General features: G+C 47.2%; 1 protein-coding gene across 14 annotated transcripts in view; it reads right to left on the reverse strand.

Annotated features, from left to right (window-relative positions):
• Positions 1 to 27,500, reverse strand: part of trio (trio Rho guanine nucleotide exchange factor) — an 810,995-nt gene that overhangs the window by 190,357 nt on the left and 593,138 nt on the right. For all 14 annotated transcript variants that reach the window (XM_070095516.1, XM_070095520.1, XM_070095522.1 and 11 more), the window contains 2 exons: positions 18,203 to 18,305; positions 2,613 to 2,814 (listed from right to left, as the gene is read on the reverse strand). In XM_070095516.1, the coding sequence (XP_069951617.1) occupies positions 2,613 to 2,814; positions 18,203 to 18,305 (305 nt within the window). The remainder of the gene's footprint in view (positions 1 to 2,612; positions 2,815 to 18,202; positions 18,306 to 27,500) is intronic.

A 27,500-nucleotide genomic window follows, 5' to 3' on the forward strand; every position in this document is an offset into this window, starting at 1 on the left:
TAATGTCCAGGAAGATGTAGTCCAAGCCAACCCACCAGGTGGGGTCAGTAGTGTCTCAACCCATGCAACCATTACTCAGCGAGTATAACTAGGTGAGTACTACAACACACGAACACACTATCATTAGCAACACAACACCAACACAACACCAGCACATCACCACCAGCAACATCACCACAAAACTAACACCACCACCAACACAATACCACCAGCAACACGATAACACAAACACCACCACAACACACCACCACCTACAGGGTACTACAAGCATTTGCTTAACATTTTGTTGGTAATTCTGCCATTATTACCAAAATGAAGTTACTAATGGGTGATGAAGTTGAGGGTATGTAACTGTTGTGTAATGGGAATGACAAGGTTAAAGCAGGTTACATGACGCACACCAGAGGCACGCTCCAGAAGTTTGATATAGGAGGAGCATAAGAGTGCCAATGCTCTTGGAAGAGGAAGCTAGGGGACTTGTCTTGAAGCACCCTTATTAATAAACAAAATACTAGACGGGGACTCGAAGCGTGGTCCTTGTATGCAGCAGACCCAATGCTGTACCACTGGGCCGCGAAGCTTTCTCTCCTTAAAGACCCAGAAGCTTTCATGGAACACACATGCTCAAATTATCGAAAACACACACACACACACACACACACACACACACAAAACACACACACACACACATATACACACATACACACACACACACATTATATATATATATATATATATATATATATATATATATATATATATATATATATATATATATATATATATATATACAATCAAGTCGGTCGTCTCCCACCGAGGCAGGGTGACCCAAAAAGAAAAAATCCCCAAAAAGAAAGTACTTTCATCATTCAACACTTTCACCTCACTCACACATTATCACTGTTTTTGCAGAGGTGCTCAGAACACAACAGTTTAGAAGCATATACGTATAAAGATACACAACATATCCCTCTAAACTGCTAATATCCCAAACCCCTCCTTTAAAGTGCAGGCATTGTACTTCCCATTTCCAGGACTCAAGTCTGGCTATATAAAATAACCGGTTTCCATGAAACCCTTCACTAAATATTACCCTGCTCACACTCCAACAGCTCGTCAGGTCCCAAATACCATTCGTCTCCATTCACTCCTAACACGCTCACGCACGCCTGCTGGAAGTCCAAGCCCCTCGCCCACAAAACCTCCCTTACCCTTTTCTTCCAACCTTTTCGAGGACGACCCCTACCCCGCCTTCCTTCCCCTACAGATTTATACGCTCTCCATGTCATTCTACTTTGATCCATTCTCTCTAAATGACCAAACCACCTCAACAACCCCTCTTCTGCCCTCTGACTAATACTTTTATTAACTCCACACCTCCTAATTTCCACACTCCGAATTTTCTGCATAATATTTACACCACACATTGCCCTTAGACAGGACATCTCCACTGCCTCCAACCGTCTCCTCGCTGCTGCATTTACCACCCAAGCTTCACATCCATATAAGAGTGTTGGTACTACTATACTTTCATACATTCCCATCTTTGCCTCCATAGATTTTTTTTTGTCTCCACATATACCTCAATGCACCACTCACCATTTTTCCTTCATCAATTCTATGATTAACCTCATCCTTCATAAATCCATCCGCCGACACGTCAACTCCCAAATATCTGAAAACATTCACTTCTTCCATACTCCTCCTCCCCAATTTGATATCCTATTTTTCTTTATCTAAATCATTTGATACCCTCATCACCTTACTCTTTTCTATGTTCACTTTCAACTTTCTACCTTTGCACACACTCCCAAAATAATTACTAATTGCTAAATAATTACTAAAAATAACATATATATATATATATATATATATATATATATATATATATATATATATATATATATATATATATATATATATATACAATTATATATAAGTATTCGAGATGTAGCTCTGAGTTGTTATCTAGGTAGTTTTACTTTCTATTGTATTTTTGTGAATGTTTTGTCAATGTATTTTGTCTTTAAATAAAATACATGTATATATTAAATATAGGGGGTGGTAGGAGAAAATTCTCAAACAGCTTCGGGGAGAATCTTGAGTTTTCCCTGAAGCAAGTTTATTGTTTTCTCTGAGGATGAGGGTCCCTAGGGCAGTTCTAGAGGTGGTACCTCCCTATATTTTATATTATATATACGTATATATGGTTTCGAGAATTTGGTAAGCTGTAATGAACGGGTGTCGATGGATAAACAGAACACCAGATGATCCATGCATGTAGCAGGTCCAATGCTGTACCACTGAGTCCTCCGCCCAACCGGTTCGATCGCTCGCCATCCAGGAAAAGTTACGATTTTTCCCAGTTACACTACTAGCATAAGTAGCTTATAATGTAATAACTGATGTTAGTGTAGTTATATTACACTTGTAACACACACCATGCAACAACATATCAGAGGCCGGTAATATGTTACACTTGTAATACACAATGTAACAACATAAGAGGGGCCGGTGCAGTCATGTTACACTTGTAACACAATATAACACAACACAGGCTAGTGTAGAGCCAGAAACTAAGTGAACCTAAGTCATACAAGTATTGTACTCACCTTAAACCTGCGTTCAGAATACGCCTTCCTGAACTGGTGTTTGTGGGCGTGGTCCTGTCTGTTAGGGGCGTGGTCTTTATTATGCGTGTGGTCTGGCTTGTTGTGGGCAGGATCAAGTGCAGGAGTAGTAGCCGAGGGAGAGGTCACGCGCTCTACACGCCCTTGACTCAGCTTCCGTAGAGGTGGAGGTAACCATTTTCGACTGAAACACAAAATTTAACGTTAGCAAACAACGGGGAAATATACAGTTTATGTTGTAAGGAAGGTGGGTTATCGGAGGAGCACTGGAGCCCAGCGATTATTCAGTGCTCCGGAAGTATTTATAAAACGAGCACTCATTAAACCTTTAATGACGTATTTCAAGTCTTTCTACTCCCAGAGCCCGGCCATGGGACAGGCTGAAGCCCAGTGACTACTCAGTGCTCCTAAAGGTGCTCCTGAAGTATAAACACTGGAGCCCACCAGTTCAGTGCTCCTGAAGTATAAACACTGGAGCCCACCAGTTCAGTGCTCCTGAAGTATAAACACTGGAGCCCATCAGTTCAGTGCTCCTGAAGTATAAACACTGGAGCCCACCAGTTCAGTGCTCCTGAAGTATAAACTCTGGAGCCCACCAGTTCAGTGTTCTTGAAGTATAAACACTGGAGCCCACCAGTTCAGTGCTCCTGAAGTATAAACTCTGGAGCCCACCAGTTCAGTGTTCTTGAAGTATAAACACTGGAGCCCACCAGTTCAGTGCTCCTGAAGTATAAACTCTGGAGCCCACCAGTTCAGTGCTCCTGAAGTATAAACTCTGGAGCCCACCAGTTCAGTGCTCCTGAAGTATAAACTCTGGAGCCCACCAGTTCAGTGCTCCTGAAGTATAAACACTGGAGCCCATCAGTTCAGTGCTCCTGAAGTATAAACACTGGAGCCCACCAGTTCAGTGCTCCTGAAGTATAAACACTGGAGCCCACCAGTTCAGTGCTCCTGAAGTATAAACACTGGAGCCCACCAGTTCAGTGCTCCTGAAGTATAAACACTGGAGCCCACCAGTTCAGTGCTCCTGAAGTATAAACACTGGAGCCCACCAGTTCTGTGCTCCTGAAGTATAAACTCTGGAGCCCACCAGTTCAGTGCTCCTGAAGTATAAACACTGGAGCCCACCAGTTCAGTGCTCCTGAAGTATAAACACTGGAGCCCACCAGTTCAGTGCTCCTGAAGTATAAACACTGGAGCCCACCAGTTCAGTGCTCCTGAAGTATAAACACTGGAGCCCACCAGTTCAGTGCTCCTGAAGTATAAACACTGGAGCCCACCAGTTCAGTGCTCCTGAAGTATAAACACTGGAGCCCATCAGTTCAGTGCTCCTGAAGTATAAACACTGGAGCCCACCAGTTCAGTGCTCCTGAAGTACAAACACTGGAGCCCATCAGTTCAGTGCTCCTGAAGTATAAACACTGGAGCCCATTAGTTCAGTGCTCCTGAAGTATAAACACTGGAGCCCACCAGTTCAGTGCTCCTGAAGTATAAACACTGGAGCCCATCAGTTCAGTGCTCCTGAAGTATAAACACTGGAGCCCACCAGTTCAGTGCTCCTGAAGTATAAACACTGGAGCCCACCAGTTCAGTGCTCCTAAAGTATAAACACTGTAGCCCACCAGTTCAGTGCTCCTGAAGTATAAACACTGGAGCCCACCAGTTCAGTGCTCCTGAAGTATAAACACAGGAGCCCATCAGTTCAGTGCTCCTGAAGTATAAACACTGGAGCCCACCAGTTCAGTGCTCCTGAAGTATAAACACTGGAGCCCACCAGTTCAGTGCTCCTGAAGTATAAACACTGGAGCCCATCAGTTCAGTGCTCCTGAAGTATAAACACTGGAGCCCACCAGTTCAGTGCTCCTGAAGTATAAACACTGGAGCCCACCAGTTCAGTGCTCCTGAAGTATAAACACTGGAGCCCATCAGTTCAGTGCTCCTGAAGTATAAACACTGGAGCCCACCAGTTCAGTGTTCCTGAAGTATAAACACTGGAGCCCATCAGTTCAGTGCTCCTGAAGTATAAACACTGGAGCCCACCAGTTCAGTGCTCCTGAAGTATAAACTCTGGAGCCCACCAGTTCAGTGTTCTTGAAGTATAAACACTGGAGCCCACCAGTTCAGTGCTCCTGAAGTATAAACTCTGGAGCCCACCAGTTCAGTGATCTTGAAGTATAAACACTGGAGCCCACCAGTTCAGTGCTCCTGAAGTATAAACTCTGGAGCCCACCAGTTCAGTGCTCCTGAAGTATAAACTCTGGAGCCCACCAGTTCAGTGCTCCTGAAGTATAAACACTGGAGCCCATCAGTTCAGTGCTCCTGAAGTATAAACACTGGAGCCCACCAGTTCAGTGCTCCTGAAGTATAAACACTGGAGCCCACCAGTTCAGTGCTCCTGAAGTATAAACACTGGAGCCCACCAGTTCAGTGCTCCTGAAGTATAAACACTGGAGCCCACCAGTTCAGTGCTCCTGAAGTATAAACACTGGAGCCCACCAGTTCTGTGCTCCTGAAGTATAAACTCTGGAGCCCACCAGTTCAGTGCTCCTGAAGTATAAACACTGGAGCCCACCAGTTCAGTGCTCCTGAAGTATAAACTCTGGAGCCCACCAGTTCAGTGCTCCTGAAGTATAAACACTGGAGCCCACCAGTTCAGTGCTCCTGAAGTATAAACACTGGAGCCCATCAGTTCAGTGCTCCTGAAGTATAAACACTGGAGCCCACCAGTTCAGTGTTCCTGAAGTATAAACACTGGAGCCCATCAGTTCAGTGCTCCTGAAGTATAAACACTGGAGCCCACCAGTTCAGTGCTCCTGAAGTATAAACTCTGGAGCCCACCAGTTCAGTGTTCTTGAAGTATAAACACTGGAGCCCACCAGTTCAGTGCTCCTGAAGTATAAACTCTGGAGCCCACCAGTTCAGTGTTCTTGAAGTATAAACACTGGAGCCCACCAGTTCAGTGCTCCTGAAGTATAAACTCTGGAGCCCACCAGTTCAGTGCTCCTGAAGTATAAACTCTGGAGCCCACCAGTTCAGTGCTCCTGAAGTATAAACACTGGAGCCCATCAGTTCAGTGCTCCTGAAGTATAAACACTGGAGCCCACCAGTTCAGTGCTCCTGAAGTATAAACACTGGAGCCCACCAGTTCAGTGCTCCTGAAGTATAAACACTGGAGCCCACCAGTTCAGTGCTCCTGAAGTATAAACACTGGAGCCCACCAGTTCAGTGCTCCTGAAGTATAAACACTGGAGCCCACCAGTTCAGTGCTCCTGAAGTATAAACACTGGAGCCCACCAGTTCAGTGCTCCTGAAGTATAAACACTGGAGCCCACCAGTTCAGTGCTCCTGAAGTATAAACACTGGAGCCCACCAGTTCAGTGCTCCTGAAGTATAAACACTGGAGCCCACCAGTTCAGTGCTCCTGAAGTATAAACACTGGAGCCCACCAGTTCAGTGCTCCTGAAGTATAAACACTGGAGCCCACCAGTTCAGTGCTCCTGAAGTATAAACACTGGAGCCCACCAGTTCAGTGCTCCTGAAGTATAAACACTGGAGCCCACCAGTTCAGTGCTCCTGAAGTATAAACACTGGAGCCCACCAGTTCAGTGCTCCTGAAGTATAAACACTGGAGCCCACCAGTTCAGTGCTCCTGAAGTATAAACACTGGAGCCCACCAGTTCAGTGCTCCTGAAGTATAAACACTGGAGCCCACCAGTTCAGTGCTCCTGAAGTATAAACACTGGAGCCCACCAGTTCAGTGCTCCTGAAGTATAAACACTGGAGCCCACCAGTTCAGTGCTCCTGAAGTATAAACACTGGAGCCCACCAGTTCAGTGCTCCTGAAGTATAAACACTGGAGCCCACCAGTTCAGTGCTCCTGAAGTATAAACTCTGGAGCCCACCAGTTCAGTGCTCCTGAAGTATAAACACTGGAGCCCACCAGTTCAGTGCTCCTGAAGTATAAACTCTGGAGCCCATCAGTTCAGTGCTCCTGAAGTATAAACACTGGAGCCCACCAGTTCAGTGCTCCTGAAGTATAAACACTGGAGCCCACCAGTTCAGTGCTCCTGAAGTATAAACACTGGAGCCCATCAGTTCAGTGCTCCTGAAGTATAAACACTGGAGCCCACCAGTTCAGTGCTCCTGAAGTATAAACACTGGAGCCCACCAGTTCAGTGCTCCTGAAGTATAAACACTGGAGCCCACCAGTTCAGTGCTCCTGAAGTATAAACACTGGAGCCCACCAGTTCAGTGCTCCTGAAGTATAAACACTGGAGCCCACCAGTTCAGTGCTCCTGAAGTATAAACACTGGAGCCCACCAGTTCAGTGCTCCTGAAGTATAAACACTGGAGCCCACCAGTTCAGTGCTCCTGAAGTATAAACACTGGAGCCCACCAGTTCAGTGCTCCTGAAGTATAAACACTGGAGCCCATCAGTTCAGTGCTCCTGAAGTATAAACACTGGAGCCCACCAGTTCAGTGCTCCTGAAGTATAAACACTGGAGCCCACCAGTTCAGTGCTGAAGTATAAACACTGGAGCCCACCAGTTCAGTGCCCACCAGTTCAGTGCTGAAGTATAAACACTGGAGCCCACCAGTTCAGTGCTCCTGAAGTATAAACACTGGAGCCCACCAGTTCAGTGCTCCTGAAGTATAAACACTGGAGCCCATCAGTTCAGTGCTCCTGAAGTATAAACTCTGGAGCCCACCAGTTCAGTGCTCCTGAAGTATAAACTCTGGAGCCCATCAGTTCAGTGCTCCTGAAGTATAAACACTGGAGCCCACCAGTTCAGTGCTCCTGAAGTATAAACACTGGAGCCCACCAGTTCAGTGCTCCTGAAGTATAAACACTGGAGCTCACCAGTTCAGTGCTCCTGAAGTATAAACACTGGAGCCCACCAGTTCAGTGCTCCTGAAGTATAAACACTGGAGCCCACCAGTTCAGTGCTCCTGAAGCATAAACACTGGAGCCCACCAGTTCAGTGCTCCTGAAGTATAAACACTGGAGCCCACCAGTTCAGTGCTCCTGAAGTATAAACACTGGAGCTCACCAGTTCAGTGCTCCTGAAGTATAAACACTGGAGCCCACCAGTTCAGTGCTCCTGAAGTATAAACACTGGAGCCCACCAGTTCAGTGCTCCTGAAGCATAAACACTGGAGCCCACCAGTTCAGTGCTCCTGAAGTATAAACACTGGAGCCCACCAGTTCAGTGCTCCTGAAGTATAAACACTGGAGCTCACCAGTTCAGTGCTCCTGAAGTATAAACACTGGAGCCCACCAGTTCAGTGCTCCTGAAGTATAAACACTGGAGCACACCAGTTCAGTGCTCCAGAAGGATAAACACTGGAGCTCACCAGTTCAGTGCTCCTGAAGTATAAACACTGGAGCCCACCAGTTCAGTGCTCCTGAAGTATAAACACTGGAGCTCACCAGTTCAGTGCTCCTGAAGTATAAACACTGGAGCTCACCAGTTCAGTGCTCCTGAAGTATAAACACTGGAGCCCACCAGTTCAGTGCTCCTGAAGTATAAACACTGGAGCCCACCAGTTCAGTGCTCCTGAGGTATAAACACTGGAGCCCACCAGTTCAGTGCTCCTGAAGTATAAACACTGGAGCCCACCAGTTCAGTGCTCCTGAAGTATAAACACTGGAGCCCACCAGTTCAGTGCTCCTGAAGTATAAACACTGGAGCCCACCAGTTCAGTGCTCCTGAAGTATAAACACTGGAGCCCATCAGTTCAGTGCTCCTGAAGTATAAACACTGGAGCCCACCAGTTCAGTGCTCCTGAAGTATAAACACTGGAGCCCACCAGTTCAGTGCTCCTGAAGCATAAAGGCTCACAAGCTCTCAAAAACAGGTGTAACAAAACAACACTTTAAGAAGACCAACAGATAAAACTCTCGCACAATATTACACCAAAACAAACAATCAAGTTCAAAGTTCCTGCAGTCATTAAAAGTTCCACAGTAAATGTTGACCACTCAGGTACCTTGTTAAGTAAACACATTGTATACCCAGTCACCTACCTTCACCCAATACCACATCCAATTACATTTACATCAATATATATATATATATATATATATATATATATATATATATATATATATATATATATATATATATATATATATATATATATATATATATTACGTCTTTTTTCACAATTCGCAAAATTTCCTTAACCTACATTCAGGAACCACTGAAATTACTGAACATACATACAGGGAACGTCCTTCAAACTTTAAAAAACACTGACCTATCCTTACCACAGGTGTGGCAGTACAGTAATTACACACAACACTAGACTTCACTGTTATCAGAATCTTGTGAAGAGTGGCAAGAAGTAAGCCTGCACGACACAGGCAATGATATGTCTACACAACTCAGGGTAACATGTCTACATTAGCCAGGGTAACTTGTCTACAGAAGCCAGAGTAACATGTCTACACGAGCCAGGGTAAAATGTCTACACAAGCCAGGGTAAAGTGTCTACACAAGCCAGGGTAAAGTGTCTACACAAGCCAGGGTAAAGTGTCTACACAAGCCAGGGTAAAGTGTCTACACAAGCCAGGGTAACATGTCTACACAAGCCAGGGTAAGATAGGTTCAAATGTTCCTGCCTCTTGCAATTGATGTACCGCTCCTACGTGCGCTTACTATCAACGAGTTTTGCGAGAGAAGAATAAGAAATAGGAGGGAGAGAGAGAGAGAGAGAGAGAGAGAGAGAGAGAGAGAGAGAGAGAGTGTATTGATTTTTCTAAGAGATGGTCTCAGAGTGGCAAGCAGAGCGAGATCCTGCCGGACAGGCAAGAGAGATGAGCAGCAGACGACCTGCTGAACTAGCAGGTACCCATCTACGTACATGACCCACCCCAAGACTAGGTCTCAGACCTACTGAACCAGCGGGTACCCACCTACGTACATGACCCACCCCAAGACTAGGTCTCAGGCCTGCTGAGCTAGCAGGTCTGAGACCTGGAGACCTTATCAATAAGGCTGTTGATGTTCACGATATCAGTTGACACCAGGTGATCTTCCTGGACATCAACTGATACTAGGCGGTTTATCCAGCAAACAGCTGATCTAGCTTGACACCAGCTGACCTAGCCTGGCACCAGGTATTCTACTTGGCACCAGGTGATTTACTTGGCACCAGCTGACACACTAACATGCCGTAAAGACGTAAACTTACTGCACCCGCCAATAAAAAGTAAATCTGAGGGTCATGATTCAGGCTGTGAATAAGTGGGTGAGGAGGGAGGGAGGTGGGTGAGTAGTGTTGTGGGGGAGACAGCAGTGATAGTAGAAGACTGGTGGAGGAGGGAGGGAGGTGGGTGAGTAGTGTTGTGGGGGAGACAGCAGTGATAGTAGAAGACTGGTGGAGGAGGGAGGGAGGTGGGTGAGTAGTGTTGTGGGGGAGACAGCAGTGATAGTAGAAGACTGGTGAAGGAGGGAGGGAGGTGGGTGAGTAGTGTTGTGGGGGAGACAGCAGTGATAGTAGAAGACTGGTGGAGGAGGGAGGGAGGTGGGTGAGTAGTGTTGTGGGGGAGACAGCAGTGATAGTAGAAGACTGGTGGAGGAGGGAGGGAGGTGGGTGAGTAGTGTTGTGGGGGAGACAGCAGTGATAGTAGAAGACTGGTGGAGGAGGGAGGGAGGTGGGTGAGTAGTGTTGTGGGGGAGACAGCAGTGATAGTAGAAGACTGGTGGAGGAGGGAGGGAGGTGGGTGAGTAGTGTTGTGGGGGAGACAGCAGTGATAGTAGAAGACTGGTGGAGGAGGGAGGGAGGGAGGTGGGTGAGTAGTGTTGTGGGGGAGACAGCAGTGATAGTAGAAGACTGGTGGAGGAGGGAGGGAGGTGGGTGAGTAGTGTTGTGGGGGAGACAGCAGTGATAGTAGAAGACTGGTGGAGGAGGGAGGGAGGTGGGTGAGTAGTGTTGTGGGGGAGACAGCAGTGATAGTAGAAGACTGGTGGAGGAGGGAGGGAGGGAGGTGGGTGAGTAGTGTTGTGGGGGAGACAGCAGTGATAGTAGAAGACTGGTGGAGGAGGGAGGGAGGTGGGTGAGTAGTGTTGTGGGGGAGACAGCAGTGATAGTAGAAGACTGGTGGAGGAGGGAGGGAGGTGAGTGAGTAGTGTTGTGGGGGAGACAGCAGTGATAGTAGAAGACTGGTGGAGGAGGGAGGGAGGTGGGTGAGTAGTGTTGTGGGGGAGACAGCAGTGATAGTAGAAGACTGGTGGAGGAGGGAGGGAGGTGGGCGAGTAGTGTTGTGGGGGAGACAGCAGTGATAGTAGAAGACTGGTGGAGGAGGGAGGGAGGTGGGTGAGTAGTGTTGTGGGGGAGACAGCAGTGATAGTAGAAGACTGGTGGAGGAGGGAGGGAGGTGGGTGAGTAGTGTTGTGGGGGAGACAGCAGTGATAGTAGAAGACTGGTGGAGGAGGGAGGGAGGTGGGTGAGTAGTGTTGTGGGGGAGACAGCAGTGATAGTAGAAGACTGGTGGAGGAGGGAGGGAGGTGGGTGAGTAGTGTTGTGGGGGAGACAGCAGTGATAGTAGAAGACTGGTGGAGGAGGGAGGGAGGTGGGCGAGTAGTGTTGTGGGGGAGACAGCAGTGATAGTAGAAGACTGGTGGAGGAGGGAGGGAGGTGGGTGAGTAGTGTTGTGGGGGAGGCAGCAGTGATAGTAGAAGACTGGTGGAGGAGGGAGGGAGGTGGGTGAGTAGTGTTGTGGGGGAGACAGCAGTGATAGTAGAAGACTGATGGAGGAGGGAGGGAGGTGGGTGAGTAGTGTTGTGGGGGAGACAGCAGTGATAGTAGAAGACTGGTGGAGGAGGGAGGTAAGATAGCAATGATAGTAGAAGAGTGGTGGAGGAGGGAGGTAAGATAGCAGTGATAGTAGAGTAGAAGAGTGCTGGAGGAGGGAGGTAAGATAACAGTGATAGGAGAGTAGAAGAGTGGTGGAGGAGGGAGGTAAGATAGAAATGATAGTAGAAGAGAGGTGGAGGAGGGAGGTAAGATAGCAGTGATAGTAGAGGAGTGCTGGAGGAGGGAGGTAAGATAGCAGTGATAGGAGAGTAGAAGAGTGGTGGAGGAGGGAGGTAAGATAGCAGTGATAGGAGAGTAGAAGGGTGGTGGAGGAGGGAGGTAAGATAGCAGTGATAGGAGAGTAGAAGAGTGGTGGAGGAGGGAGGTAAGATAGCAGTGATAGTAGAGTAGAAGAGTGCTGGAGGAGGGAGGTAAGATAACAGTGATAGGAGAGTAGAAGAGTGGTGGAGGAGGGAGGTAAGATAGAAATGATAGAAGAGAGGTGGAGGAGGGAGGTAAGATAGCAGTGATAGTAGAGGAGTGCTGGAGGAGGGAGGTAAGATAGCAGTGATAGGAGAGTAGAAGAGTGGTGGAGGAGGGAGGTAAGATAGCAGTGATAGGAGAGTAGAAGGGTGGTGGAGGAGGGAGGTAAGATAGCAATGATAGGAGAGTAGAAGAGTGGTGGAGGAGGGAGGTAAGATAGCAGTGATAGGAGAGTAGAAGAGTGGTGGAGGAGGGCGGTAAGATAGCAGTGATAGGAGAGTAGAAGAGTGGTGGAGGAGGGAGGTAAGATAGCAGTGATAGGAGAGTAGAAGAGTGGTGGAGGAGGGAGGTAAGATAGCAGTGATAGGAGAGTAGAAGAGTGGTGGAGGAGGGAGGTAAGATAGCAGTGATAGGAGAGTAGAAGAGTGGTGGAGGAGGGAGGTAAGATAGCAGTGATAGGAGAGTAGAAGAGTGGTGGAGGAGGGAGGTAAGATAGCAGTGATAGGAGAGTAGAAGAGTGGTGGAGGAGGGAGGTAAGATAGCAGTGATAGGAGAGTAGAAAAGAGGTGGAGGGGGGAGGTAAGATAGCAGTGATAGGAGAGTAGAAGAGTGGTAGCAGTGATAGAGAGAGGTGGAAGATAAGATACAGTGATAGGAGAGTAGAAGAGTGGTGGAGGAGGGAGGTAAGATAGCAGTGATAGGAGAGTAGAAGAGTGGTGGAGGAGGGAGGTAAGATAGCAGTGATAGGAGAGTAGAAGAGTGGTGGAGGAGGGAGGTAAGATAGCAGTGATAGGAGAGTAGAAGAGTGGTGGAGGAGGGAGGTAAGATAGCAGTGATAGGAGAGTAGAAGAGTGGTGGAGGAGGGAGGTAAGATAGCAGTGATAGGAGAGTAGAAGAGTGGTGGAGGAGGGAGGTAAGATAGCAGTGATAGGAGAGTAGAAGAGTGGTGGAGGAGGGAGGTAAGATAGCAGTGATAGGAGAGTAGAAGAGTGGTGGAGGAGGGAGGTAAGATAGCAGTGATAGGAGAGTAGAAGAGTGGTGGAGGAGGGAGGTAAGATAGCAGTGATAGGAGAGTAGAAGAGTGGTGGAGGAGGGAGGTAAGATAGCAGTGATAGGAGAGTAGAAGAGTGGTGGAGGAGGGAGGTAAGATAGCAGTGATAGGAGAGTAGAAGAGTGGTGGAGGACGGAGGTAAGATAGCAGTGATAGGAGAGTAGAAGAGTGGTGGAGGAGGGAGGTAAGATAGCAGTGATAGGAGAGTAGAAAAGTGGTGGAGGAGGGAGGTAAGATAGCAGTGATAGGAGAGTAGAAGAGTGGTGGAGGAGGGAGGTAAGATAGCAGTGATAGGAGAGTAGAAGAGTGGTGGAGGAGGGAGGTACAATAGCAGTGATAGGAGAGTAGAAGAGTGGTGGAGGAGGGAGGTAAGATAGCAGTGATAGGAGAGTAGAAAAGAGGTGGAGGGGGGAGGTAAGATAGCAGTGATAGGAGAGTAGAAGAGTGGTGGAGGAGGGAGGTAAGATAGCAGTGATAGGAGAGTAGAAGAGTGGTGGAGGAGGGAGGTAAGATAGCAGTGATAGGAGAGTAGAAGAGTGGTGGAGGAGGGAGGTAAGATAGCAGTGATAGGAGAGTAGAAGAGTGGTGGAGGAGGGAGGTAAGATAGCAGTGATAGGAGAGTAGAAGAGTGGTGGAGGAGGGAGGTAAAATAGCAGTGATAGGAGAGTAGAAGAGTGGTGGAGGAGGGAGGTAAGATAGCAGTGATAGGAGAGTAGAAGAGTGGTGGAGGAGGGAGGTAAGATAGCAGTGATAGGAGAGTAGAAGAGTGGTGGAGGAGGGAGGTAAGATAGCAGTGATAGGAGAGTAGAAGAGTGGTGGAGGAGGGAGGTAAGATAGCAGTGATAGGAGAGTAGAAGAGTGGTGGAGGAGGGAGGAAAGATAGCAGTGATAGGAGAGTAGAAGAGTGGTGGAGGAGGGAGGTAAGATAGCAGTGATAGGAGAGTAGAAAAGAGGTGGAGGAGGGAGGTAAGACAGCAGTGATAGGAGAGTAGAAGAGTGGTGGAGGAGGGAGGTAAGACAGCAGTGATAGGAGAGTAGAAAAGAGGTGGAGGGGGGAGGTAAGATAGTGTTGGTGAGTGAGGCAGTAAAGAAGACAAGACATACTCACTGAAAGGCCAAAAGTGTGTCTAGGGAGTACCGAGGCAGCAGACACAGTTAAAGACACCAACAAAATTAGGTGGGATCATAAGGGAGTGGGGCGAGGAGAATGGAGAGGGAGTGGGGATGGGGGGAATAGATAGGGAGTGGGGTGGGGGAAATAGAGAGAGTGGGAGAGAGGGGTAGTGGTGGTGGAGAGGGGTAGTGGTGGGGGAAGGGGCCGTGTAAAAGGTATTCGTGTACCATTATTAGGGACATGAATACCTTTTACCCAATACTTCAATACTTAAGCCAGCAGTACTGGAGTTTTGTAACACACAGGACTGGAGTGTTAAGTTACGTAACAGATAACACTCCAGCAGCACTGCAGTTTCCAACACAGTCACAGTTACACCCAGAAAATATACTCCAGGGTTAAGCATTACTATTATTACATTGTAAGAGTTAGGTAACATTGATTAACTAACGTTAGCCTAACCTGAAATAATGTATATACAGAAGTAGATTAACATCCATTTAGATAATGTTTAAAGAGGAGACGAGGAAGAGAAAAGGAAGTTAACACAAACTTTGGGAGTTAAGAACATAAGAAAGAAGGAACACTGCAGAAGGCCTGTTGGCCCATACTAGGCCTATACTAGGCCCATACTAGGTAGTTTACATGACTATGACTGGTCGTGGTCTCACAGCTAGAATCAATGAACATAAACCATTAGTTAACTCTGAAGATCTCTGTCATCTTCCAACATGTGAACTTTTGTAAACACTTAATAAATTGAGAAAGAGCTAATATAAGCACAAAACAGAAGATCAGTTCATAAAGAAGACACAGTGGAAGCAGCAGTGATATATCAAGCACCCAACTTCAGTATTTCAAAAGGACATCTCCCAGACTACCAAAAGCACATTCAGCAAATGCATATAAGCGTCTAAGATAAACCGAAACCCATCAACTACGTGACACGTCCCTCAGCGAGATGTCATATAAATGAATGAGACACTTGTGCAACCTTCAACATCTTCATTGCGGAAACATTTCAACAGCCAAGGTTTTATCAATCCAATACGAAGTGTGGTGTAAACCTTGGTAGTTGATCTCGACAAACTGGTTTAGAGGACATATTAGAAAACGTTTCGGTCGTGGCAACTTGACCGCGTCTAGCACAGAGCTCGAAAATTACAGTATATATATAGTCTGGAAATGAGGTGTGAATGCCACATAGTGACCTGAAAAATGTAAGGGAAGCTTTTCTGCGATGGCATCAGGTTGAAAATAAGGTGACATGATTCCTGTGTTGTGAGGTGGGTGGTGGTGTGCAAAGCTGAGTAACATGTATGCCGATATTTTTCACATTTTGCAGCTTCCAGTATTTTGTTCCACCGTGTCGGTGACGGCGATTAACGAGACTTCTAGGCACCGTCGGTGTTTAAGATCATATTCAGTAAGGACAAGTTGTGCTTCATTCCAACTCATCAAAAGTCCTGTGGAGTTCTTGTGGAAGACAAAGGTGTACTTGAAATTGTGCCTGTTGCAGGCGGTTCCATGTTCACTTAGGCGAATCGGAAGATTTCTGCCTGTTTCCTCTACATATTTCTTGGAGCAGTGTCCACAGGGAATGGTGTAACACCTGATGTGGAAGTCAGTGTGGGACTTCGCTTCGTAGTGAGGTCTTTGATGGAGGATGTATTCTGATAGAAACAATGATATTACTTCTAGTAAGCACCTGGCAGGTATTCCAGGCAACATCACACTGGACCACTATAATTCGTGTAGATATTGTGTTGCAAGGTGGTCAGGAGCCTGCGAATATGCAAAGGATACCAGGGAGGAATCAAGGTGGCCAGGAGGATCCTAGGAGGATGAAAAGGATACAAGAGAGGAATAAATGTGGAAACCCAGATAACAGCGGAACTAAAAGTCCACACCGAGACTATCTGCTGAGAACTATCTGCTTCCACCTAGAATACGGACCATCGTGTATTGTCTAAGCATTTCAAGGATAAAAATGCAAAAAACTCTCACCCCACCCTACACTCCATCTGGCCACTACCGGTATGAAAACAGGAGAAAGCTATATCATACCATATGGGAAAAAATTGACACGGAATTTACAGGAGATGGAACTAGTCAAGAAGATATATTAATGTACACAATGAATTTATATTTTCTTTGTGATAAAGATATTAATTTTTACTGGGGTTATACAACGCTGGTTTTTCATAAATGAGGAAATATCCTCATTATTCTAGGTCCAATACAAAGCCAAGGAGATGAAGGAATTAGGAAGTAGTAAAGAGAATAAGAATGAAACGAGGAGGCATCAAGAGGAACCAGAAGGAATGCAAGTGCGAGAATCACGAAGGATATAAATAAACCAAGACACACGGGAAAATAATACAGACAAGGATGGAAAGCAGAGAGAAGGAAGACGAGGAGGAAACCAACAAAAAAGGGCAGGTGGCAGTAAAGCAACTGAAAAAAAACTAATGACCAATAGTCCTAACGCCCTACATCAATATTTTTAAGAAGCAAAATTTCCAATCACATGGTATCGCAGTATTTGCAGAACGCAGGTCAATATGGGTTCGGAGGAGGTCGCTTCTGCCTTCCGCAACTGCTGAATCATTAAAACATGATCTTGGATGCACCTGGAGAAGAGTTCGGCTCTATGGAGCTGAACTCGTCTCCAGGCTGAGGGACTGACCACCTCAAATATTTTTTCTCCAAGGTTGATGGACTGATTACATCATCCTTATTTAATTACTACTGCCTCCTTTGTATCTGACTGAAGAAGTCTACTGCGAAGACGAAACATTTCATCAATAAAGATTCCCAACTGATGCACATGTCTAAATCTTCGACTATTGGGTAGCTGAACACAAAATGCGAGCATAACGAATACCATATTTTCCGTCATATAAGGCGCGCCCTTTTTCCCCACAAAAAGTCAGCCTGCGCCTTATATGCTCAAGGTCAGGGTCAAAAGTAGGCTCTGGATTACGCTTTAGCACTTGTTTACCAATGTTATGTTACAAATGTTTAGAAACATTTTATTTGCTCGTGGGCAAATGGATATTTAGCCTCCTAACACAGTGATAGAAATAGATAACAGAGTGAAATCAGGGGCTGCTACAGTGAAAAGTTGTGTCCTTCAAGGCACCGTACTCGCCTCAATTATTTCTCATATCTGACATACAGTAGACGAGGACATAAATCACAGCACTGTAACATCCTTTACAGAAGATAATTGAATTTGTAATTAGTGGCATCTATTGAAGATACGACCAGTCTCCAAGCTGATATAAACCAAGTCTTCCGGTGAGCTACTGACAGTAATATATGTTCAATGAGAAGACAGTGAGCTACTGACAACATGTTCAATGAGAAGACAGTGAGCTACTGACAACATGTTCAATGAGAAGACAGTGAGCTACAGACAACATGTTCAATGAGAACAAATTCTAGTTCCTACGTCAGAGAAAAGAAAAGAAACAAGCAATAACGTGAGTGGAACAATACACAAATAACTCGCACGTGGGAAGACGGGAACTTATGAAGACATTCTGGTTCAACTTTGACCATTAACTAGTTAAGGGACAAGAGGTAAATACTTGAGTAAGAGCTAGCTCAGAAGGTACTAGTGCAATATTAACTAGGAGTGCTTGTGCAACAGCAACTACAAGAGGTGCTAGTACTGGAAAAAGAGGTACTAGTACAACAGTAACTAGAAGAGGCACTAGCACAACAGTAACTAAAAGAGGCACTAGCACAACAGAAACTAGAAGAGGCACTAGCACAACAGTAACTAGAAGAGGTGCCAGCACAACAGTAACTAAAAGAGGCACTAGCACAACAGAAACTAGAAGAGGCACTAGCACAACAGTAACTAAAAGAGGTGCTAGCACAACAGTAACTAGAAGAGGCACTAGCACAACAGTAACTAGAAGAGGTGCTAGCACGACAGTAACTAGAAGAGGTACTAGCACAACAGTAACTAGAAGAGGTGCTAGCACAACAGGAACTAGGAAAAGAGGTGCACAGCAGGAATTAGAAGAGGTACTAGAACAACAGTAACTAGGAGAAAAGGTGTTAGCACAACTAGGAGAAGAGGTGGTGTAAGAGAGTAGAAGTACTGACCTGGAGAATCCTTTGCGCTTGGTGACGGGGGAGGAGCCGCCACCAGCTGGCGTGGTGGAGGCCGGTCCTCCCACGCCCTCCCCGCCGCTCCCCGCCACGCCCTCTGAAAACAACAACAATAATGTCATTATTACACACTTGCTAGTTCCTCTAGATGTGATCATTAATGTGTAAACGAAGTCAATAAATATTTGATCAAACTAATCATTCACAGGAACAAGTCTTGAGAATGGACGGTGATCAGGACTGATCCAACAATGACTCAGATTCTCTCTCATTGATCTCTGTAGGTATCCTAGGAGGATTTCTCCTGTATGATCCCTGCAGGATCCTTGTAGGATCTCTTCTGTATGATCCCTGCAGGATCTTTGCAGGATGTCTCCTGTATGATCCCTGAAGGACCTCTCCTTTATGAATCTTGCAGGATCTTTCCTGTAGGATCTCCCCTGTATCTCTGCCATTAAACTGTACTCCGTCTCTGGTCTTCCCTCCTAGCCTCCAGGTTGCACGAACTTCAACTTATTGCCTGAACTCCAGCAGCCACTCACTTGACCAGTGTTGCAGCTTATGTCTTCAAGACTTTTATGTCTCACTTAAAGCTCCCTTATGTCTTCCATAAACCTTCCGTACGTCTTCCATAAATCTCCCTTAGTATGTCTTCAAGTCTCTATACCTTCCTATTCTTCTATTCCTCTCATTATCCATCATTATTCTCGTATTTCTTATCCCCCCTCTTCCTTATCCGCTTGGAGCGCTCTTTCGCCCATGCGGGCTTAACACTTTCCATATAATAATAATAAATAATAATTAGAAATATTCTTATTTTTAATTGCTAAATTTAAATTGGAGTATAAATTAAAACAGTAATGGTGCTAGAAGTGATGCTTGGGGAAGCCCACTTGTTACTCCCACCCATTCCGGTACCTTGGGGGAGGGGCAAGGCCTCTTACTGCGTGGGAGGAACACGTGTGGGAGAGGGGACAGTCTTCCACCAGCGTGGGAGAGGGGACAGTCTTCCACCAGCGTGGGAGAGGGGACAGTCTTGCACCAGCGTGGGAGAGGGGACAGTCTTGCACCAGCGTGGGAGAGGGGACAGTCTTGCACCAGCGTGGGAGAGGGGACAGTCTTGCACCAGCGTGGGAGAGGGGACAGTCTTGCACCAGCGTGGGAGAGGGGACAGTCTTGCACCAGCGTGGGAGAGGGGACAGTCTTGCACCAGCGTGGGAGAGGGGACAGTCTTGCACCAGCGTGGGAGAGGGGACAGTCTTGCACCAGCGTGGGAGAGGGGACAGTCTTGCACCAGCGTGGGAGAGGGGACAGTCTTGCACCAGCGTGGGAGAGGGGACAGTCTTGCACCAGCGTGGGAGAGGGGGGGAGAGGGGGCAGTCTTGCACCAGCGTGGGAGAGGGGACAGTCTTGCACCAGCGTGGGAGAGGGGACAGTCTTGCACCAGCGTGGGAGAGGGGACAGTCTTGCACCAGCGTGGGAGAGGGGGGCAGTCTTGCACCAGCGTGGGAGAGGGGACAGTCTTGCACCAGCGTGGGAGAGGGGACAGTCTTGCACCAGCGTGGGAGAGGGGACAGTCTTGCACCAGCGTGGGAGAGGGGACAGTCTTGCACCAGCGTGGGCACCAGGGGAACAGTCTTGCACCAGCGTGGGAGAGGGGACAGTCTTGCACCAGCGTGGGAGAGGGGACAGTCTTGCACCAGCGTGGGAGAGGGGACAGTCTTGCACCAGCGTGGGAGAGGGGACAGTCTTGCACCAGCGTGGGAGAGGGGACAGTCTTGCACCAGCGTGGGAGAGGGGACAGTCTTGCACCAGCGTGGGACAGGGGACAGTCTTGCACCAGCGTGGGAGAGGGGACAGTCTTGCACCAGCGTGGGAGAGGGGACAGTCTTGCACCAGCGTGGGAGAGGGGACAGTCTTGCACCAGCGTGGGAGAGGGGACAGTCTTGCACCAGCGTGGGAGAGGGGACAGTCTTGCACCAGCGTGGGAGAGGGGACAGTCTTGCACCAGCGTGGGAGAGGGGACAGTCTTGCACCAGCGTGGGAGAGGGGACAGTCTTGCACCAGCGTGGGAGAGGGGACAGTCTTGCACCAGCGTGGGAGAGGGGACAGTCTTGCACCAGCGTGGGAGAGGGGACAGTCTTGCACCAGCGTGGGAGAGGGGACAGTCTTGCACCAGCGTGGGAGAGGGGACAGTCTTGCACCAGCGTGGGAGAGGGGACAGTCTTGCACCAGCGTGGGAGAGGGGACAGTCTTGCACCAGCGTGGGAGAGGGGACAGTCTTGCACCAGCGTGGGAGAGGGGACAGTCTTGCACCAGCGTGGGAGAGGGGGACAGTCTTGCACCAGCGTGGGGGAGGGGGACAGTCTTGCACCAGCGTGGGAGAGGGGGCAGTCTTGCACCAGCGTGGGAGAGGGGACAGTCTTGCACCAGCGTGGGAGAGGGGACAGTCTTGCACCAGCGTGGGAGAGGGGACAGTCTTGCACCAGCGTGGGAGAGGGGACAGTCTTGCACCAGCGTGGGAGAGGGGACAGTCTTGCACCAGCGTGGGAGAGGGGACAGTCTTGCACCAGCGTGGGAGAGGGGGCAGTCTTGCACCAGCGTGGGAGAGGGGGCAGTCTTGCACCAGCGTGGGAGAGGGGACAGTCTTGCACCAGCGTGGGAGAGGGGACAGTCTTGCACCAGCGTGGGAGAGGGGACAGTCTTCCACCAGCGTGGGACAGGGGAAAGTCTTGCACCAGCGTGGGAGATGGGACAGTCTTGCACCAGCGTGGGACAGTCTTGCACCAGCGTGGGAGAGGGGACAGTCTTGCACCAGCGTGGGAGAGGGGACAGCAGTGGGAGAGGGGACAGTCTTGCACCAGCGTGGGAGAGGGGACAGTCTTGCACCAGCGTGGGAGAGGGGACAGTCTTGCACCAGCGTGGGAGAGGGGACAGTCTTGCACCAGCGTGGGAGAGGGGACAGTCTTGCACCAGCGTGGGAGAGGGGACAGTCTTGCACCAGCGTGGGAGAGGGGACAGTCTTTGCACCAGCGTGGGAGAGGGGACAGTCTTGCACCAGCGTGGGAGAGGGGACAGTCTTGCACCAGCGTGGGAGAGGGGACAGTCTTGCACCAGCGTGGGAGAGGGGACAGTCTTGCACCAGCGTGGGAGAGGGGACAGTCTTGCACCAGCGTTGGAGAGGGGACAGTCTTGCACCAGCGTGGGAGAGGGGACAGTCTTGCACCAGCGTGGGAGAGGGGACAGTCTTGCACCAGCGTTGGAGAGGGGACAGTCTTGCACCAGCGTGGGAGAGGGGACAGGGCAGCCTTCCACCAGCGTGGGAGAGGGGGCAGTCTTCCACCAGCGTGGGAGAGGGGACAGTCTTGCACCAGCGTGGGAGAGGGGACAGTCTTGCACCAGCGTGGGAGAGGGGACAGTCTTGCACCAGCGTGGGAGAGGGGACAGTCTTGCACCAGCGTGGGAGAGGGGACAGTCTTGCACCAGCGTGGGAGAGGGGACAGTCTTGCACCAGCGTGGGAGAGGGGACAGTCTTGCACCAGCGTGGGAGAGGGGACAGTCTTGCACCAGCGTGGGAGAGGGGACAGTCTTCCACCAGCGTGGGAGAGGGGACAGTCTTGCACCAGCGTGGGAGAGGGGGCAGCCTTCCACCAGCGTGGGAGAGGGGGCAGTCTTCCACCAGCGTGGGAGAGGGGACAGTCTTGCACCAGCGTGGGAGAGGGGACAGTCTTGCACCAGCGTGGGAGAGGGGACAGTCTTGCACCAGCGTGGGAGAGGGGACAGTCTTGCACCAGCGTGGGAGAGGGGGCAGTCTTGCACCAGCGTGGGAGAGGGGGCAGTCTTCCACCAGCGTGGGAGAGGGGACAGTCTTGCACCAGCGTGGGAGGGTTGCAGATAATAACACAAGGTTTCCAAGAACCTGGCAGGATTTTTTTTTACCTCTGAAGCCACGACTGACACATCCATGTTGCAAGTCCATTACCTATTATTCTTTCAGATATTTAACAAAAACAACTGGATAAGGAGATCGGTCTAAACGCATCAAGATGTTGTGGCTTAGAGATAGGCACAACGAGCCTACTGATCCAGGATGTTGTGGCTTAGAGATAGGCACAACGAGCCTACTGATCCAGGATGTTGTGGCTTAGGGATAGGCACAACGAGCCTACTGATCCAGGATGTTGTGGCTTAGGGATAGGCACAACGAGCCTACTGATCCAGGATGTTGTGGCTTAGGGATAGGCACAACGAGCCTACTGATCCAGGATGTTGTGGCTTAGGGATAGGCACAACGAGCCTACTGATCCAGGATGTTGTGGCTTAGGGATAGGCACAACGAGCCTACTGATCCAGGATGTTGTGGCTTAGGGATAGGCACAACGAGCCTACTGATCCAGGATGTTGTGGTTTAGGGATAGGCACAACGAGCCTACTGATCCAGGATGTTGTGGTTTAGGGATAGGCACAACGAGCCTACTGATCCAGGATGTTGTGGTTTAGGGATAGGCACAACGAGCCTACTGATCCAGGATGTTGTGGTTTAGGGATAGGCACAACGAGCCTACTGATCCAGGATGTTGTGGCTTAGGGATAGGCACAACGAGCCTACTGATCCAGGAATGAGGAAAAACACCCTCGACGTAACTAAGATTACACAATGCTAACAAGGAGTTATATCAGGGACCTGCCTAAGAGTGCTGAAGATATAAGTTATACAATCCTCTGATGACCTCAAACTCCTTCTGATCTTCACCAGTCTTCTGTGTACTGGACTGATGAAGCCACTGTGTGGCGAAACGTTTCCACAATAATGATAACCAAATGTTGCACACGTGTCTAATTTATCAACGTATTGGTTTTCTGAAGCATTCATCTACATACCATCCTCTCCTGGAGGGATGCTCAACTTTTATTTAATGTATTATATAATTATTACTCTGAAGAGGCAAACACTCGCATCAATTATTCGCCTCGTAAAATAAATCAATTTCAACGTTCCTTCAGCAGCACTCTCTAGGTTTGTTCTAGTATGAGATGGGAGATACTCATGCCTGCATGTTCTCGATTGGTTATTCATGGGAGATATTCATGCCTGGATGTTCTCGATTGGTTATTCATGGGAGATATTCATGCCTGCATGTTCTCGATTGGTTATTCATGGGAGATATTCATGCCTGCATGTTCTCGATTGGTTATTCATGGGAGATATTCATGCCTGCATGTTCTCGATTGGTTATTCATGGGAGATATTCATGCCTGCATGTTCTCGATTGGTTATTCATGGGAAATATTCATGCCTGAATGTTCTGGATTGGTTATTCATGGAAGATATTCATGCCTGGATGTTCTCGATTGGTTATTCATGGAAGATATTCATGCCTGGATGTTCTGGATTGGTTATTCATGGGAGATATTCATGCCTGGATGTTCTGGATTGGTTATTCATGGGAAATATTCATGCCTGGATGTTCTGGATTGGTTATTCATGGGAAATATTCATGCCTGGATGTTCTGGATTGGTTCTTCATGGGAAATATTCATGCCTGGATGTTCTGGATTGGTTATTCATGGGAGATATTCATGCCTGGATGTTCTGGATTGGTTATTCATGGGAGATATTCATGCCTGGATGTTCTGGATTGGTTATTCATGGGAAATATTCATGCCTGGATGTTCTGGATTGGTTATTCATGGGAAATATTCATGCCTGGATGTTCTGGATTGGTTATTCATGGGAAATATTCATGCCTGGATGTTCTGGATTGGTTATTCATGGGAAATATTCATGCCTGGATGTTCTGGATTGGTTATTCATGGAAGATATTCATGCCTGGATGTTCTGGATTGGTTATTCATGGGAAATATTCATGCCTGGATGTTCTGGATTGGTTATTCATGGGAAATATTCATGCCTGGATGTTCTGGATTGGTTATTCATGGGAAATATTCATGCCTGGATGTTCTGGATTGGTTATTCATGGAAGATATTCATGCCTGGATGTTCTGGATTGATTATTCATGAAGTCAATAGTTTTTTCAAGAGGAAAAGAACGAGCAACATTACCATTCTTTCTCCTAGTTATACGTTGCATTTATTATATTGCAGAAAATTTTGAAGCAATCTACAATATAACTAATACCATAATTAAGATTGTACATCTACAAGTTTTACTATTACAACTATTACTGCTACTGCAACTATTATAATTATTAATGCTGGAAAATTATTACAATAATGTTATAAATATAACAAACAAAATGACAACTATTACTATTACAGCAACTACTACTACTACTACTGCTACTACTACTACTACTACTGTTACTACTACTACTACTACTGCTACTACTACTACTACTACTGTTACTACTACTACTACTGTTACTACTACTACTACTACTACTACTACTACTGCTACTGCTACTACTACTACTGCTACTATTACTACTACTACTACTACTACTACAATCAAGGATAAATATTGTGGTCTCCTGACTGATGTGGGACAAGTAAGTGAACTGGAAAAGGAAATATTGAGTGAACCTGGACCAGGTAAGTGATTATTATGCAAGGTATCTTTTATCTATCACGGTGTTATATACCTAGAACGTCTGTCTGTCTGCAAAAATCTTCCTATTATAAGCTTCGTGGCTCAGTGGTAGAGGGCTGGGCCTCCTGCATGCCGAGACCACTGTTCGAGCCCCATACATCCTTATGAATATTCACACACGCACATTATATAAGCGGATGTTACTCCACATAAGCCAGAAGGATGTTAAGAAATAGTTCAACGATTTCCAGTCCATAACCTGAGCTGGACATGTCACGACTGAGTATGATAAGCCTAAGAGAGATAGAATGAGTATAAGCTAAGGAAAACAAGAATTAGTATAAAAAAAGAAGAATGAGTTTCATAAGTGTGGGAGAGTAAAGACCATAAGAAACCCCGGTCTATTGTAGCTTAAGAAGAGGAGTAATCAACTGTGGGTATACACAGAATAGAAAATACACACCATACACCACACAATACTATACACTATCATCAGAATTTACGTATGAAGCCGCCCTGGAAGCTAGAAAATCAGTAAAACCCGCCAGTAAGATTTACACAATCACACACACAAAATATTCAGAGGAAGAATGTCGATAAGATTAAAGATTGAGGACAGCCATTGCAAATGGCATCAAGCCATTGTTTGTGACATTTCCTGCATTATGTGTAATGAAGATGTCCACGCCAGGCAGTGTAACACTCACACTCGCAACACAACCACTAAACAATATTTAACTAGAAATAACAGGACAGATGTTGCTGTATTTGTGTGTGTGTGTGTGTGTGTGTGTGTGTGTGTGTGTGTGTGTGTGTGTGTGTGTGTGTGTGTGTGTGTGTGTGTGTGTGTGTGTGTGTGTGTGTGTGTGTGTGTGTGTGTGTGTGTGTGTGTGTGTGTGTGTGTGTGTGTGTGTGTGTGTGTGTGTGTGTGTGTAAACAGAAGAATAGACGGTGACTCGAACCGTGGTCCCAGTGTTTAGCAGGCTCAACATTAATAACTCACCCACAAAGGTTACAATAGAATAATTTCACGAGCAGAACTTGTGTGACATGGTTGTATCAGCGGTACCAACTGTGACACTACTGTCTCATCCCTGTGTAGGAGACAGTACCACACTGGTGCTGGTGCCATTACGTCATCAATGTGTAGTTGTATGAAAGATAATGATGCATAATAACCTTTCATTGTGACAGCGTTTTGCTCATTGTAGACCTTTGTAAGCCTCTACACACATATAATGTATCTAGCAAGGTCATTTATACGGCGTGTCTAGCAAGGTCATTTATACGGCGTGTCTAGCAAGGTCATTTATACGGCGTGTCTAGCAAGGTCATTTATACGGCGTATCTAGCAAGGTCATTTATACGGCGTATCTAGCAAGGTCATTTATACGGCGTATCTAGCAAGGTCATTTATACGGCGTATCTAGCAAGGTCATTTATACGGCGTATCTAGCAAGGTCATTTATACGGCGTATCTAGCAAGGTCATCTATACGGCAAGGTCTATACGGCGTATCTAGCAAGGTCATCTATACGGCGTATCTAGCAAGGTCATTTATACGGAGTATCTCATTTATACGGCGTATCTAGCAAGGTCATCTATACGGCGTATCTAGCAAGGTCATTTATACGGCGTATCTAGCAAGGTCATTTATACGGCGTGTCTAGCAAGGTCATTTATACGGCGTATCTAGCAAGGTCATTTATAAGGCGTATCTAGCAAGGTCATTTATACGGCGTATCTAGCAAGGTCATCTATACGGCGTATCTAGCAAGGTCATTTATACGGCGTATCTAGCAAGGTCATTTATACGGCGTATCTAGCAAGGTCATCTATACGGCGTATCTAGCAAGGTCATTTATACGGCGTATCTAGCAAGGTCATCTATACGGCGTATCTAGCAAGGTCATCTACACGGCGTATCTAGCAAGGTCATTTATAAGGCGTATCTAGCAAGGTCATTTATACGGCGTATCTAGCAAGGTCATTTATACGGCGTATCTAGCAAGGTCATCTATACGGCGTATCTAGCAAGGTCATTTATACGGCGTATCTAGCAAGGTCATCTATACGGCGTGTCTAGCAAGGTCATCTATACGGCGTATCTAGCAAGGTCATTTATACGGCGTATCTAGCAAGGTCATTTATACGGCGTATCTAGCAAGGTCATTTATACGGCGTATCTAGCAAGGTCATCTATACGGCGTATCTAGCAAGGTCATCTATACGGCGTATCTAGCAAGGTCATTTATACGGCGTATCTAGCAAGGTCATTTATACGGCGTATCTAGCAAGGTCATCTATACGGCGTGTCTAGCAAGGTCATCTATACGGCGTATCTAGCAAGGTCATTTATACGGCGTATCTAGCAAGGTCATCTATACGGCGTATCTAGCAAGGTCATTTATAAGGCGTATCTAGCAAAGTCATCTATACGGCGTATCTAGCAAGGTCATTTATAAGGCGTATCTAGCAAGGCCATTTATACGGCGTATCTAGCAAGGTCATTTATACGGCGTATCTAGCAAGGTCATCTATACGGCGTGTCTAGCAAGGTCATCTATACGGCGTATCTAGCAAGGTCATTTATACGGCGTATCTAGCAAGGTCAGGTCATCTATACGGCGTATCTAGCAAGGTCATCTATACGGCGTATCTAGCAAGGTCATCTATACGGCGTATCTAGCAAGGTCATTTATACGGCGTATCTAGCAAGGTCATTTATACGGCGTATCTAG

This window comes from Cherax quadricarinatus, chromosome 50, assembly GCF_038502225.1.
Source record: "Cherax quadricarinatus isolate ZL_2023a chromosome 50, ASM3850222v1, whole genome shotgun sequence".
Lineage (NCBI taxonomy): Eukaryota > Metazoa > Arthropoda > Malacostraca > Decapoda > Parastacidae > Cherax > Cherax quadricarinatus.